The sequence below is a fragment of the Bactrocera neohumeralis genome, unplaced genomic scaffold (genome assembly GCF_024586455.1).
Source record: "Bactrocera neohumeralis isolate Rockhampton unplaced genomic scaffold, APGP_CSIRO_Bneo_wtdbg2-racon-allhic-juicebox.fasta_v2 cluster11, whole genome shotgun sequence".
Taxonomy (NCBI): Eukaryota; Metazoa; Arthropoda; class Insecta; order Diptera; family Tephritidae; genus Bactrocera; species Bactrocera neohumeralis.
Window position 1 is genome coordinate 5,442,747 of NW_026089624.1, and position 16,500 is coordinate 5,459,246.

General features: G+C 38.7%; 1 protein-coding gene across 1 annotated transcript; it reads right to left on the bottom strand.

Annotated features, from left to right (window-relative positions):
* Positions 1–226: 226 nt before the first annotated feature.
* LOC126765752 (uncharacterized) lies at positions 227–1,347 on the bottom strand. The gene is made up of 2 exons (XM_050483496.1): positions 726–1,347; positions 227–636 (listed from the first exon to the last, which is right to left on the bottom strand). The coding sequence occupies exons 1-2, from the start codon at positions 980–982 to the stop codon at positions 405–407; spliced, it is 489 nt and encodes a 162-aa protein (XP_050339453.1). The 5' UTR covers positions 983–1,347; the 3' UTR covers positions 227–404.
* Between the last annotated feature and the right edge of the window lie 15,153 nt (positions 1,348–16,500).

Here is a 16,500-nt window from a genome sequence, read left to right on the forward strand (position 1 = left end):
CTGAAGTAGAAATGTTAAACATCATCTTGCTTTGATTTTTATTGGTAATTTCTTACTTACAGCTTTAAACAATAATTAAAAACACGATTGTGGTAAGTATTTGTCTATTACCTTTGTTTATTTGTGTATGAAAAATAAAAATGTGAAATACAAACTTTAAGTAAAAATTTTTTAAACTATGTATAACATATTGTTTAACATATATATAACTATATATAACATTTATATAACTATATATCACATTTATAAAAGTCAATAGAATCTCATTTTTCTCTGAAATTTTTTCGAAAATTTCCTAGGGAGAAGAAAATAAAAAAAAATAAATTCTATTAAGTACAGAACCACATAACATTCATTGAAAGGTAACTTAAGGTAATTTAGGTAATTTTATCGAAGAATGGTTTTTAAATGTCGCATTCGGTCTCACAGATCACGTAAATTGCAGCATGAGGTTTCACAGTTTGACTTGGTTTGCACGCATAGTTGATGTTTTCCTCTAAATCATCACAATGGATCCACGATCCTGTAGTAAGAAGAATATATGCTGAGAAGTGGCCCGGCTCTGAAGTTTGTAAATGTCCTTCTTCAACGTTTGGAAGCGATAGTCCTGGCTCATGATGGATGATTCCCACCAGTCTGAAAATAAAAAATTTGCATTGAAAAATCACTTTAACAGTAACTTGCCTATAAGCATTAGTTAAATTCCAGAATGTAAAAACTCATACCTATAAGGTCTCTGTAGATAAAGGTGAGGAGGAAAATCATTTAAATGACCTTCCATGGTTCTTAATTTGTTCGTAGGCTCACGCACATCTAAACTTATGCAAATGTGAAGATTTAATGTGGTATACTCCTCACTTTCATAGCCACATTTCGATCGACATTTCTTGTTATAATCAACTGGACGATATCGAAGAACTTTTTCCAAGTCTTTATAACCACCTTCGAGCAGAATTCTCTCGTTCACATGAATCAAATACATTGGTGTGGGTTTAACGTTACAATCTGGATTTTTACATGTGAAACTTCTACAACGTCTTGGTTCGCCGGTCAAGAATCGTTCCCAAATGATATCAAGTGAATCGACAGCATTGAGCTGGATGGAAGTGGACACACCTGCGACTCCTCAATGTCGTATACCGTATTCAGGAGTCTCAACCCTTCCTGCTGTACTTGCGCAGTAGCCCCTTTTTTCATGAAAGAAAGAAGGAGTTTAATAGCTTTACTATCCGAGTCTTTTGCAAATGACTTGTGGGATGTCCACAATAATTTTAGATTTATTAAAATATAAAAACTGATACAAAGTTGAAAAATGAAAATGGAGAGTGAACTGCTGGAACGTGCTTGCTGTCCGGATGATGCGCCAAGAAGAAGGAAAATGGCGGTTCGTCAAGCTAACAGCTTATCCAGTTTTTGGGTTGCCATATCTACACTTTTTGCAGAGTTGCATTTGGGGTTGCCACATTACTTTGGGGTTGCCACAGACTCATATAAGGGGTGATCGATCACCCAAAATTCTAAAATATGGAGAATTGAATCTAAACCGCAGGTATTGAGCGGACGGACTTTCACTTCTTTGGCAACAGCTTTCTATTCACCTTCGATTCAAACTTCCAAAAGGGTTTATCATTAAGTTTTATTCTCAACGGTTTGATATACCTGTTACCATTGGGGAATATTAATCCTTTTTTTTTAGAATTAATTCTCTGATTTTTAATTCTAAGTTCTTTATGATTTCGGAAATAGTAACCCAATTGCTTGCTCTTCTCATTCTTTCCAGTTTTCATCCTCTTCGTTGGGCCATAATTTTTTGATTCCACATGTTCCACTTTTCTTTTATGCGATTGAATCTGAGCAAGTAATTCTTTACCCTGATCATCTTTCTTCATGAGTAAGAGATTCGATGAAGAGGTCTCACTTGAGTCGCTTATGGTGATGATATCCTCTTTATCAAAAATGGCATTATCTGATCGTATATTACAATTTCTTTCGATGCTTGCATTTATTGAATGTTCCTTGGGCTGAAGTGTTGATTTGTCATTATTATGCCAATTAGTAATCTCTTTCAAAATGTACGGGCGTGAGATGCATCTGTTAATGCATATGAATGATCAGTCAAGGGAGTAGTTCTGAAATACGGATGCATGAGAGGTGCAGTCAACAGAGTGGGTGTTTGGGAAGTTGATAACAAGGGATGCGCAGAAACATCATCAGCCATTGAATTGCATTTAACCGTATATGAAGTCGATACTTCATCATTGAAGGGATTATTCAGACCGTCCACTGCAGATTCAGGCTGAATCGTAGTGTTTTTTTTTTATTTCCTCATTTAGGACGAATTGAGAGCTTTATTTTCGCATTCTAAGATCTCTTTCTGCAAGAAGTGACATTTTGGAGTGCTCGGTGGTATTTCTGCATTCTCCATAATCAGGTGGATATTTTTATAGCTCTCGTAGACAAATCCTTTCTGTTATCAAGGGAAAGATTTTCAGAATCATCGCTTACATGATTTTTTTTTGATGCTCGGGAGGGATGATGAATGATGTTTCATCATCTTTATTTTTTTTCGCGTCGTCGTTGGAGATGCTTGGAAGTTCTTTTTACATCCTCCATAATTGGTCCGTCTTTGTTGTGCTTGGTATAAACATCTTTTTTATTATCAAAAGAGTAGTACTCATTTTCCGTGTCAGTCATATTGGTGTTTCTCTTAAGTAATGGATTTGCTCTGATGTTCTCTTCTTCTTTTGACTCATCATCTTCGGAGGTAGCACTATCAACTGAGAAAGGGCCTTTGTTTTTGAGCCCACCCCATGGCTCATAAGACTTTAGATCAGAATCATCCGGTATGTGGAAACATCCCCAAATTTTCGAAAAATGGTAATCGGTACGATAGCATAAAAAGAACTGTTTGTTCATGTTGTTAGACGGAAGACAAGTGTTTTAGACGAGGTTTCGACTGGACCAATATCTTGTTGCAGCTTCGCACCCGCCTCTCTGCAGCAAAACAAGAACGCCAACAAACACAAGGAAGGTTTGACGTCGAGAAGCTGCAATCACAGCCGACAGCAGAACGATTTTGTACTCGGCTTGCACTCCTGCTCTCTGAGAGCACCCGGCAACAACTCGGTATAAGGGAACTGTGGGACGGCATTTCAAACTCCTTACGTACAGCTGCAATTTGAACAGCTGGGACAACGTGTCGCAGCGGAGAGAAAACAGGGTACCTCTCTCAACACGTGCGGGTTGGGATAGAGGGAAGCGAAGAAAGAGGCCGAAATGCGTGAGTACGAAGAGCTTGATAAGCTGGCCGACAGGGGTAATGCTCGAAAATTTTGCGAAAAAATGCGGCGGCTTACAGAGGTTTCAAGGCAGCATACTCTTTTAGATGATCTAGTCACCGATACATACTTTTGAATCCAGCCTGCTGAATGGTAGTGAACGCACAACGCCAGGAGAAGGCGAACCTGATTCCTCAATGTTTTTTCTAGGTTCTTTGGTGTTTACGGAAGGTGACGGCGGTTTCCTTGCGTGATTGGCGTGCTTCAGTTGTGCACCTAATTCATTGGTCCCGCTCTGTAGCCGCTTTAGGTGTTCACAAACGAATCGATCTGCGGAACAGGGCAACTGTACGGTCTCTCTCATACTCTGCCGTAAACGAGCGAAGTAGCCTTCCTGAAAAGCACTTGATGCATGTACATTTGATACGGTTCAGTGATCCCTGTCCACGCCGGGAATTCTTTGCGTTTTCCAGTCGTTTCAACGCTTTCGAAAAGTCCTCATTATAAAACCCATTGACGCTTTTACCTTCGATATCGGACAGGGTTGAGCTTGTTAAATAAGTTTCTTTATAAACTTGTGTGTCAAAGTGTCATTATCACCCTCCGTAAAGTTTGGAATTTTTTCGTTTTTCTTGGTTTCTTCATAAGCCGTCATAGACTGCTCCAGAACTTTGATCGATTGTTCTCGATCACCTATAGCCTATTCCAATTCATGCAAAGCCTCTGAAACTTTCATTGTTATACCATCAATCGTGATGATCGTATCAGTAAATGGATGGAGAGAGATTATTTGAGTGAGAATGAAGATTCTGGAAAACCTCTTCACAGTTTTTGCATCTACCATGAGAGCTACACAGGCGAGTGTCTTTGACAGTCTTATGCTTCTCACTTTTGACCGACCTCCAGTTAGACACAAGGCGCATCAGATGAGCAACGTCTATGCGGATAAGAGTCTTAGCTGGACGCGATGTTTCTCTGTCTTCTGATATGGCCCTTAGATAACACGTGTCAATATATTCTTTAAAACTCATATTGTTGAAAGCTAGACTGGCGGACATGGGTATAGCTCGCTCGTAGTCCGAGACAATTCGGTCTGGAGCTGAAACAGCGATTCGTAAGAATAATTTGAGCCAATATTCGATGAATTCTTGTGTATGTATTTCAGTAAGCACTTGGTAGACGCAAAGAATCTTATGTTGGAACAAGACTGTCATGGTATATAACAAAATGTGACCCGTCTGTTTACCAGGGCAGATCTCAAAAGTTTTCACCATTTTACCAGAAGCGTCGTAGAAATCTGAGAATTTTTCTTCAATAACCTAACATATTCTTGGTATGCTAAAACTTGATGTGTACTGCAATATATCACGTAGAATCGTAGTGCTCCGAGGTCATGAGGAGCTCCCTTGTAGAGTGCAGAAGATGCCATTCGTTGGAGAGATTGGATGGCATTGATACTCTCGCGAGGTTTTCTGCCCATTGCTTCTTGCCCAGCTTCCATCTTAACTTGTCGATAGATATGGGTCTCTCGAACATCACGAGGAATATTTTCACCAAATTCCATTTTCTCTCTCAACAATTCTTCTCTGTAATTGTCAGCTTGTCGTTTGGTTAAACAACTCTTCCCTTGATCCCTTTCTGTTCCATTAAGTGGACGTGTTACCGGTTTATGGTACCGTGAACGAGTATCTACCATGCAAATTGTCATTTCAAGGCCCTTTAGTGTTAGACCACTTCTGGCTATGCCTTCGAGCTTATTCTTGCAATTTTCTGTTCCCGCACAATAAGCCTGTATTTTCAGAAATTACTTGCTTTTTTGCTCATCGAAATTAAGAGAAACGTGGGACGATTTAGCCAAGAAGGCACATTCAAAGTTATAACGTTTTTTTATCGCTTCACTAATGACGTGGGCCCATGTTTTCTTATTTACTCGATTCTTCACCTCCTCTGAGGGTTGAATTTTGTTCCATTCCTCAACTGTGAGTAGTAAATAAAAGACTTCGCACTTCTCTGTTGTTAATTCGTTTTCAGGATTCCAATTTTCATCAGCATTATCATCATCAATTGAATCTCTTTCATCTTCATTAAATATATCGTCTATAAGAATATGTTTGGATTCGGCAGGCGATGTCATAATCCCTTGATTTTGCCTAGCCTATGTAAGACATCCTCTTTTATTCACCCTCACGTGATTGTAGACTGTTTGATGTGTCCATCGGCCACCAAGTTCTACACTCATGTTTTTCCACAAATCATCTCCAAAAGGAGGAAAATCATCAGTATGAAAATATCGGTCACGGGCAATATATTTTTCAAACAATGCAATAGCTTCTTCCCTGCTAACTTTCGCCTTTTGTCCAACCATTATTGTAATTTGACACTGGAAAAAGAAGAAAAACGGTTTAAAAAACTCAATTATTTCTTTCTTAAATTTTTTTTTAATAATATCTGTTCTACTCTGCCTATATTGATAATTACTATCGATAACACTACATTATGAATCGGGTACTAGACGGTTAATATTAATTTAGCTCAGTTATTCTCATCGAAATCTCTTCAGTGGCGATCAATTTTATCAAAAGGAAAGGATTATTAAGAAATTTCTCTACCACTCCCAAAGCTCGAGATAATCATCGTAAATCAACCTCTGAACTACACAAATAAAAAGTTCAATAGAAAATTACAGCACTTTTGATGGAAAATTTTATTGAATTTCTATTGGAACTTCATTAGAAGTCCATTAAAATCCTATAAGGATTCAGTTGAAAAATTCAATTTGTTTATCGTACCATTTCTACCGGATCTATTTTATAGAGATGGACTGTAGATTCTCTCTCTCTCTATAAAAATTCTAGGACATAAATTTTCTAAATCTTTTTTTCTTCGATTTCATTATGTAAACAAATACAAATATAGCGGAAAGAACTTAGACAATTTAAATTTTTAATTTTAATTATAAAAAAATAAGAATACAAACATCGAATAGAATTTTTCTATAGAATTCTAGAAAGAATTCTTCGCGAAATTGTTAGGCTTTTCTATTCAACTTTTCATACGTGTAAATTAACTTCAAGTGTTTAATGGTTTCAATACTCAACTGAGAAACATGTTTCGATAATTGCAATAACTTTATGAACGACACTGTTCTCTTCTGTCGCTCATTGAAAAAAAAATGAGATTATGTAGTCTGGATAATTTTGGTGAATAATTTTCATTAAAAAATGTTGAAATGAAGACGTTTGTATTGCAGGGTGAAATACTCGTGTAATCGATTGACACATTCTATTGAGTTCTACTGAAGTCCATGGAAATTGCGTTAAATCTCTATTAGGAAATGTGTCCTATCTAAGTGCAATAATCTAAGAAACTCAGAATGATGGAGTATTTCTCGATAACTCTGCTGTGACCCAAAGAAGATGTGACATTTAGCAGATTCACAAACTGAAGCATCACCACAAGAGAAATTTTTCCAATGAATTCTAGGCAATGGTTCCTTTGTAGAAAAATCTGATGGAAACATCTCATTAATTTTTGTAAAGATATTTGAAGACTGTTTCATCTCTCTGAATCAACCCAAGGTTCCCTATCTAAGGTCAATCGTTGCTATTCTATCAATAAAAAAAATTCATAACCTAAATCCTCTTTGGATACCCCCACTACTCATTAGAGCGAGAGGAGGGTTGAGTCCATCACGTGACCCACTGTCAGATTTTTAAATACATAATTACAATTATAACATCGCTTTCCCAAATGAAAAAAAATATTTCCTGATAATTCCCAAATGATTTTACGTCTGTTGCAATTTAAATTTCGCCATTCCCTCAAAAATTCGCCAAGTATACGGTTGAATATGTTTTTAATGATTCTTAATTAACTGTTCGTTCCCAAATTATAAAAAGACTTTCCCGAAATTTCCCAAATTATTTGTTCCATACATTAATTTATGGAAATGATCAATTCGAAAATTTGAAGGGATTAGATTACATTTAAGCCCTTCACTAATCAGCCCGTTCTCAAAGCCGTTGGAAAGATGAAAAAACAGCTGTTTCTGCCATTCAAGAATTCGCATCGCTTAATATTTATCAAAAGAAATCATTGTAATATAGTATTTTGTAATAAACGCCGTCGAATTTTTTAATATTCGACGCAGTACCCGCCGGGGGAAGCAGAGGAAGAGGAAGACCTTCACTCCGTTGGAAGGACCAAGTGGAGAAGGACCTGGCTTCGCTTGGAATATCCAATTGGCGCCACGTAGCGAAAAGAAGAAACGACTGGCGCGCTGTTATTAACTCGGCTATAATCGCGTAAGCGGTTTCTACGCCAATTAAGAAGAAGAATAAACGCCGTCTTCTTTCAAATATTTTCCATATAATGGAAATAATGGACGCTTATTTTTATTTGGGATGTCGATTTTCAGGAGAAGTTACATTCACTGCTTTAAAAAAATGTGTTTATTTACATTTTTTCTGTTTGTTGTGCCTAAATCAGCTGTGGTAATGTAATAGATTTTCAAGGCGAGGCTGAGGCGAGTAAGTCCTTGTGGCATTTACTACAGTGGCCATATAAAGGATCGCAAATTCGGTGTGGGATTCGTGGTGAGAGAGAGACTCTGTCGCTGAGTACAATCATCTGTAGTGCGAGACTCCAGCATAGAAAAATTCACCAGATCGATCATGTTGCGATAGACGGAAGGCACGTCTACAGTGTCTCAGACGTGCGACATCGACTCAGACCACTATCTTGTCGCAGCCAAGATACGCACCAGCCTATGTGCGGCAAAACACGCACGCCAACAAACACAAGGAAGGTTCAACGTTGAGAAGCTGCAATCACAACAGACAGCCGAACGATATCCGACTCGACTTCCACCCCTGCTCTCTGAGAGCACTCGACAACAACTCGGTATAAGGGAACTGTGGGACGGCATTTCAACCGAAGCTGTTGGTTTTCGGAAAATGCAAAAGAAGAACTGGTAGGATGAGGAATGCCGTGTTGCAGCGGAGCTAAAACAGACTGCCTACCTCGCAACGTTACGATCCACCACATCACGTGCGGGATGGATTTTGACTTTGAAAAATTTGTCGCCACGTTCGACTACGGGAAATGGTCCTTCGTATGGTGGTTGAAGAGGTGGACGAATTGAGCCGTTTCGCACGAAGACTGATGGTGTTGAGTGTAAGTCCTTTTCTACGAATGGTACGTGCGCTGAGTTGTTTGTAGTTGGTGACGGCTTTAATGACTGCATGCGTAAATTTTCGACGAATTCACCTTCGTTGTCGTTGTGCGTATGTTTCTCGGCAAAGAATTGGCCAGGTAATCGAAGTGTTTTTCCATAAACCATCTCTGCGGGTGTCGCTCTTAAATCATCTCTCCATGAGGAACGAAATAGGTTTTCGTTGAGTGGGAGAACTTCGACCCAGTTGTCTGTCATGTAGCATTTTATCGCTGCTTTTAATGATCTGTGCCATCGCTCTATAATTCCGTTTGACGCGGGGTGATACGCAGTGGTACGTAAGTGCTTAATGCCTAAAAGTCTGGAAAGTTCTCGGAATAGTGTAGATTCAAATTGTCTGCCTTGGTCCGTTGTTACTCTACTCGGTACTCCAAATCTAGCGATCCAATGCGTGTAGAAATTGAAAGCGATGGTCTCTGTCGTCATGTCTTCGAGCGGGAGTGCCTCTAACCATCGGAAATAACGATCGACTGTTGTCAAACAGTATCGATAACCCTTACAGGTGGTAATAGTCCGACGATATCCATATTTATGTGGTCAAATCGTTGCTCTGGTAACGTGAATGTCGACAACAGTGCTCTTTTGTGGCGCTGCACTTTAGCTCTTTGGCACAGGATGCACTGCCTGGACCATAAGCGGCAATCTTTTCGGATACTCGGCCACACAAATTTTTCTGCCATCAATTTAGTTGTTTTAGCGGCGCCGGTGTGTGCCATGTTATGTATGGAGTCGAAAGCTGTTCTGCGAAACGAAGGAGTTAAGTACGGTCGGACTTGGCTGGTGCTTACGTCACAAAAAATGTCTACAGCGGTGCCTGGAATCGTGAAAGGTTTGATTAATAGGCTGGTATTCGAGTCTTGTAAGTCTTTGAGCTCTGAGTCAGAATTTTGACTCTCCGCAAGTTTGGCGAAGTCGATGGTGCTTGGAGTATGAATGGCGTCAATACGTGACATAGCATCAGCTACTAGGTTTTCTCTTCCAGCGATGTACCGAATTTCTGTTGTGAATTGTGCGATGAATTCCGAATGACGCATTTGACGCAGAGATGCCTTTTCAAGCTTTTGCTGAAACACGTATTGCAATGGCTTGTGGTCGGTGAGGATGAAAAATTCTCTTCCTTGTAGCATATGTTGAAGTTAAATCTTGGAAAAGACCCGTGAAAAGAGAATCGACCCACACCATCTCTTCGTTGATTTCAAACCGCTTATGACAGTAAGACAAGGGACTGTCTTTATGTTGCGATGTCTGAATTTGGTATCCCCGCAAAACTAATAAGACGTTGAATAATGCCAAAAGCTCCGTCAGGATCGAGAATGATCTCTTCGAGCCGTTCGATACCAAACGATGTTTCAGAAAAGGCGCCTCCCTATCGTGCGACTTATTCAATCTGCGGCTGGAGAAAATAATTCGAGCTGCAGAACTTAATCGAGCAGGTACAAGCTTTTATAAGAGAGTACAGCTGCTGGCGAAGGCAGATAATATTAATATCATTGGCCTCAACATCCGCGCCGTTAGTTCTGCTTTCTCCATACTGGATAAGAAAGCGAAATAGAAGAATATGGCAGAGAAGGAGGGCAAGGCGAAATATCTTCTGTCATCAAACAAATAGTCGTCGCACTCGCGGCTAGCTCCCATGTCACTGTTGGCAGTCATAACTTCGAAATTGTAGACAATTTCGTCTATCTTGGAAGCATCATTAACAGCAACCACAATGTCAGCCTGGAAATCCAACGCAGAATAACTTTTGCCAACAGGTGCTACATTGGACTGTTTACGCAATTGAGAAGTAAAGTCCTCTCTCGACGAACTAAAACCAAACTCTATAAGTCACTCATTATTCTCTCTGATATACGGTGCAGAGGCATGGACGATGGCAACATCTGATATGTCGGCCTTAGGAGTTTTCGAGAGAAAGGTTCTGCGATAGATAGCGCGTGGGCCACGGCGAAAATCGCTTTCGATAGAACAATGATCTGTATGAGATATACGACGACATTGACATAGTTCAGCGAATCAAAAAACAACGGCTGCGCTAGCTAGGTCATGTCGTACGTAGTGACGATAATATTTCAGCTCTGAAAGTATTCGACCCAATTCCTGCCGGGGGAAGCAAAGGAAGCGAAAAACCTCCACTCAGTTGGAGTGACTAGGTGGAGAAGAACCTGGCTTCGTTTGTAATGTACAATTGGCGCCGCGTTGCGAAAAGAGAAACGACTGGCGCGCTGTTGTTAGCGCGGCTATAATTACCTCACAAACTTGTGACGTGTGAAATCGAACCTCACAATGCAAAATCGGTTGTGGTTGTTTTGATAATTTCAATATTTTTAAAGAAATATGTAATTATTTTAATTAAATAGAATGGAGGAACTATTCTTCCAAAGGGGTTTTCTATTATGAATATAAGTATTTTTCTATTACAATAAATATGTAACTTACCATGTTTGTACATCTTTTTTACGAACCAACAGACATATATGTACATATGTATTAATGTTTAAATAATTCGCACAAAAAAATGCCTAAAAATATTTATTTGCAAATATAATATGTATGTATGTATTTAATACATCTGCAAATCAAAATATATTAATGTTTAAATTATATGCTATAATGCTTCAGCTGCTGAGTTGTTTTTTCACATTTTGAAATCTTGACAATCAGTAGCACATTTGTTCAGAAATAATTATATGTGGATGTAAAGAATTATGACAGAACCATACGCATTATGCTTGTAAATTTGTGTACAGGAAACATACAATGCATCATGCGAAATTTCCGTTGACACGGACAACCAATTGGCGAAGCTCACGTTTTATCAAAGAGTCAATGTGTCGAAAAACCGACGCGACTTCAAAGCGTCACAACATTGTGTTGTTGGTAGAAAACTAACAAAATAAGCGACCGATGGCCGATTGTCACCGATTCCTTTGCCGCTCTATTAGCGTGCATACATATCGACGCACATTTTTACAAGTCACGGAAAAGTATTTTAGAAATGACAAATATTATAAATCGACAACAGCTATGTTGCCACTTTTGTCTCTTCTTTCTGTGTTTTGCAAATTGGCGGGGTTCTCAGTTTTCACTTTATCAGAAAGTGGTTCAGTTTAGAATTTTTAGCGTTTGCCATCGTCGCGAAAAGACGCTTGTTGACAAAGGCACGCTCGGAAAGATGTGACGGTGGCAGCTTTTATGAAAGAAGCGAGGTTACTTCTTGAAAGTGCGCTTGCGTTCATGGATGAAAAAGTTTTTGTTGTAAGATTTACTATATTTGGACTTCGGCAAATTAGGCTGCCTATTGACTTGTGACGCTGCATATGCTATTTTAGACGATTGTTGTGTTTGCAGAAAAATAATGTAGTTTTTGCGTGTGACATATTTACATGTGTACGTAAAGACATATATATATATAATTTTTTTGATTTGTGCGGGAGGGGGAATCTTACTTATAGATCCTGCTACTTTGCTGTAGCAATATGCACGATTCGTACTGCCCGCTATAGGTCCACCTCCTTCGGGACCACGCCCAGTCAGTATTACCTACTGTTCTGGACTTGCGAAACTACTTTGCTGTTCTGCTCTTCTCAGATCGTGGAGTACCGTGTTTTCGTTCCATCCATGCTTGTATGTTACCAATTAAGCGGTATGTCCATCTCCCCTCGCTTGATGTATCCCAGCGTGTTTGCCTTTCGTTTAAGCTGGCTTGTCTTTCTACTCTACGCTCTGCCACCGTTAGTTTCCGACCTGCGCTTCATCATATATTCGCTTAACTTCGAGAGCCATTATGTCTGGAGGCATAATTCCTGCTAGTACCCCGACAACTTCATTAGAAACCGTGCGAAATGCACTACCTATTCTGATAGCGCTCAACCGGAACACCGATTGTGCCACTCCAGCATATGTCTTATGGATTAATGCTGGTCCCCATACAAGCGCCGCATACATTATAATTTATTGGCTGACCTTGGCAAGAAGAGCTCTCCTGCTCTGTTTCGGCCCTCCAATGTTTGCCATTATTCTTGATAAGGCCATGTTTACACGCGCCGCTTTTTCACACGCTTTTTCAACATGCATTTTGTAGTTGAGCCTCGCATCAATCGTTACACAAGGTATTTCACAGCGGATAGTGTTGTAATGTTGTGCCCGTCTATGTTAAGCGAAATGGTTTCCAGTTTTTTTCTGCTAGTTATAAGCACTGCTTCCGTTTTGTGGCCGGCAAAATCGAGTTTTGCACTCGTTAGCCATTGCTTTATCTTCAGTACAGTATCACTACAAATACTTTGTATTTGATAGAGCTCCTTAGCTACTATTGTCACAGCAATATCATCTGCGTATCCAATATTCCATCATATAGAGTATTCTAAAGGAGTGGGCCTAGCACAGATACTTGTGGCACACCACCCGTTACCCTATACTTTTTTGTCCTTCGTCAGTATCGTAGAGCAGGATCCTATCGGTCAAATAACTTTGTATGACGTACAAAAAATAGCTCGGTGTTTTTGGCCGAGTTAAACCTGTCTCCTTCAATGTGTCCACTTGTCTCCTTCAATAGCCTTTTCTGCTATACCAGTAACTTTCTTGATTGCATCAAGGATTGAACGCTTTCTACGAAAGCCATATTGGTTATCAGAGAGACCACCATCTCCTTCTAAATGATTTTCTAGACGGGTACAGATTATCCGCTCCAGGATTTTGCCCATCGTATCGATCATACAGAGCGGTCGATAGGAGCTTGGTTCTCCTGCTTGCTAGTTTGGCTTCTGTAGGAGTACAAGCCGTTGTGCTTTCCAAATTTTTGGAAACACTCCTTCACGAAGGCAACGTGTGTACAAATCCGAAAATGGCTGTGGCTGATAGCTGATCGCAATTTTAAGAGCCCTATTCGGAATAGCATCTAATCCTGGTGCTTTGCTATTTTCAAAGCGCTCAGCAGCTTGAACGACTTCCTGCTCGGTGATTTCTCACGCATCTACGACTTCTTCGCGATAAAAATTTCCTTCTTCTTGGTTTTGTTGTGGGAACAGAGTTTCTACGACATTTTTATACTCTCGCAACAAAGTTGCTAAGGAGAGTATTATAGTTTTGTTCACATAACGGTTGTTTGTAGGTCCTAAAACTAAAAGAGTCAGATATAGGGTTATATATACAAAAGTGATCAGGGTGACGAGTAGAGTCGAGATCCGGATGTCTTTCTGTCCGTCCCTCCGTCTGTCCGTCCGTCCGTGCAAGCTGTAACTTGAGTAAAAATTGAGGTATCATGATGAAACTTGGTACACGTATTCCTTGGCTCCATAAAAAGGTTAAGTTCGAATATGGGCAAAATCGGCTCACTGCCACGCCCATAAAATGTTGGAATGTCGAAAACCTATAAAGTGTCATAACTAAGCCATAAAAAAGGTATTATTTCTGAAATTTGGCACAAAGGATCGCATTAGGGAGGGGCATATTTGGACGCAATTTTTTTGGAAAAGCGGGCGTGGCCCCGCCCCCTACTAAGTTTTTTGTACATATCTCGGAAACTAGTATAGCTATGTCAACCAAAGCTCTACAGAGTCGTTTCCTTCAGGCATTTCCATATACAGCTCAAAAATGGAAGAAATCGGATAATAACCACGCCCACCTCCCATACAAAGGTTATGTTGAAAATCACTAAAATTGTGTTAACCGACTAACAAAAGGCGTCAGAAACACTAAATTTTACGGAAGAAATGGCAGAAGGAAGCTGCACCCAGGCTTTTTTTCTTAAATTCAAAATGGGCGTGGCCTCGCCCACCTATGGACCAAAAACCATATCTCAGGAACTACCAGACCGATTTAAATGAAATTCGGTTTATAATATTTTCTTAACACCCTGATGACATGTACGATATGGGTGAAATCGGTTCACAACCACGCCTTCTTCCAATATAACGCTATTTTGAATTCCATCTGATGCCTTTTCTGTATAATACGAGTATATATGTACATTAGGAACCAATGATGATAGCGGAATAAAACTTTACAAAAATACGGTATTTGAAAAATATGAATTGACGAATAATGAAATCTCGATTATCACTTTACCATGCGAGAGTATAAAATGTTCGGTGACACCCGAACTTAACCCTTCCTTACTTGTTTTTTAATAAATATTATGCGATGTGAATTCTTGAATGGCAAAAACAGCTGTTTTTCATCTTTTCAACCGCAGTGAGACAGGCTGATTAGTGAAAGGGCTTAAATGTAATCTAATCCCTTTAAATTTTCGGTCTGAACATGGTATTATCTCCGCAAGCCCATATTGCAACCTTTTTTGTGGTGTCGGAAATCCACTTGTCACAGTCTTTATTTTTATACTGTTCACAGATTAATGCAACGTCTATTTTATTTTCGTATATGTTTTCCGTCAAGAGATCCTTCGCAGTGGTTCAGGTTTATTTGTAGTATTTGCGCCTTCTAGGATTTTTGAGTGCTGCTGTATATATGGGGTATTTCCGGCTTCCTATTTGATGGTTTATGTTTGTTCTTCCACTGTTTTTACATGCCTTGCAGGAAGGATTGTGTAGAGATATGTATATGTAGGTTTGTGTATGCATTTTTTTATTTAACATATCAGATTGCTGATGACGCAATATATAATTTCAATAAAGTTCTTAAAGTTTAAGTTAGCTATATTTTATAATTTGGTGAAATCTTCAAATTACATAATCGGAATTGTTAATAAGTTTTCAAAAGGTATACTTTTGTTAGATTGTTATCTTAGAAAATAGTAATAAACAATTTTATATTATTTCGTTTTTACAGTGCCGTTATAAATACAATAGCATATTCTGAAGAGACAAACAATTTCATTAGAAACGAAAACAAAAATTCTAGACTGTCTAAGAAGTGGCGAAGGTTCAACATCTGTTGGCAGAGCTTTTGGCTTAAACGAAAATTAGAATTCCATTCGACAATCAGTAATTTTTGGGTAAGCACTTAGTCCAAAAACAACTTCTTATTGTCGAAATTATATTTTGGAGAAGACTGGAAAACATGTGGTGTTATAGATTGAAAATTTAAAGGAAAAACTTCCTATAGATGGGAAGATTATTAATGAGAAAGCACTTAGAATGTACAAACGACTTCAGGAGTTAGCACCATCAGTATCTCATCAGGGATCTAACCAAATTGCTTTCTATGGAAGTCATGGAAGGCTGAAGGGTTTTCTGAAAATACACGATTTTCACAATGTAAAAATTCAAGGCGAATTGTCATCAGCAGACGAAAATGTTGCAAAAAACTATCCGGATGAACTAGCAAAAATAATTCAAGAGGGCAGATATATTCCAGATCAAATATTTAATGCCGACGAAACGGCATTATTTTGGAAGCAAATGCCAAAAAGAATATTCATAGCAAAATCTCAAAGGACAGCTGGTGGCTATAAAGCAGAATAACGAATCTGGCGATAAAATGTTGAGGCTACTCTTGAAGGGGTACTCTCATGTGAACGCATACATTTTACCACTTTTAAGGAATATTTTTTTTATGCGACAACAAAATCCATTCATTTTAATTTTTTAAAATATTTTTATTTGTATTTTGAAATGTACAAAAAAAAATTTTCGTTTTTTACATTTTTAATATATTTTTTTTTTTAAATCAAGTTGTCCCCAACAAAAAAAAGCTGTTCACTGGTCATGGTGATAGCGGCTGTTCATGTTGTCTGAAATAAAAAAGTCGAATGGATTATTATTCAGTAGTTCTGCGGCTATTGTCCCTACCAAAAATAATCAATTTCATTAAAAAAAAATGTCGAACTTCAAAAAAAAGGCACGAAAATTTTGTTTTTTTTCGTTAAAAATCGTTTAAAAAAATATGAAAATATTTTCGAAAATAATCAATTCTGGTAGGGACGTTAACTATAAATGAGTAGAAGAACATATGTAAATTTTAAAGCAATCGGTTTAATACTATTTTTTTAGGACCATGACAGTTTCAGAAAATGATGATTCGAGAAAAATGCGT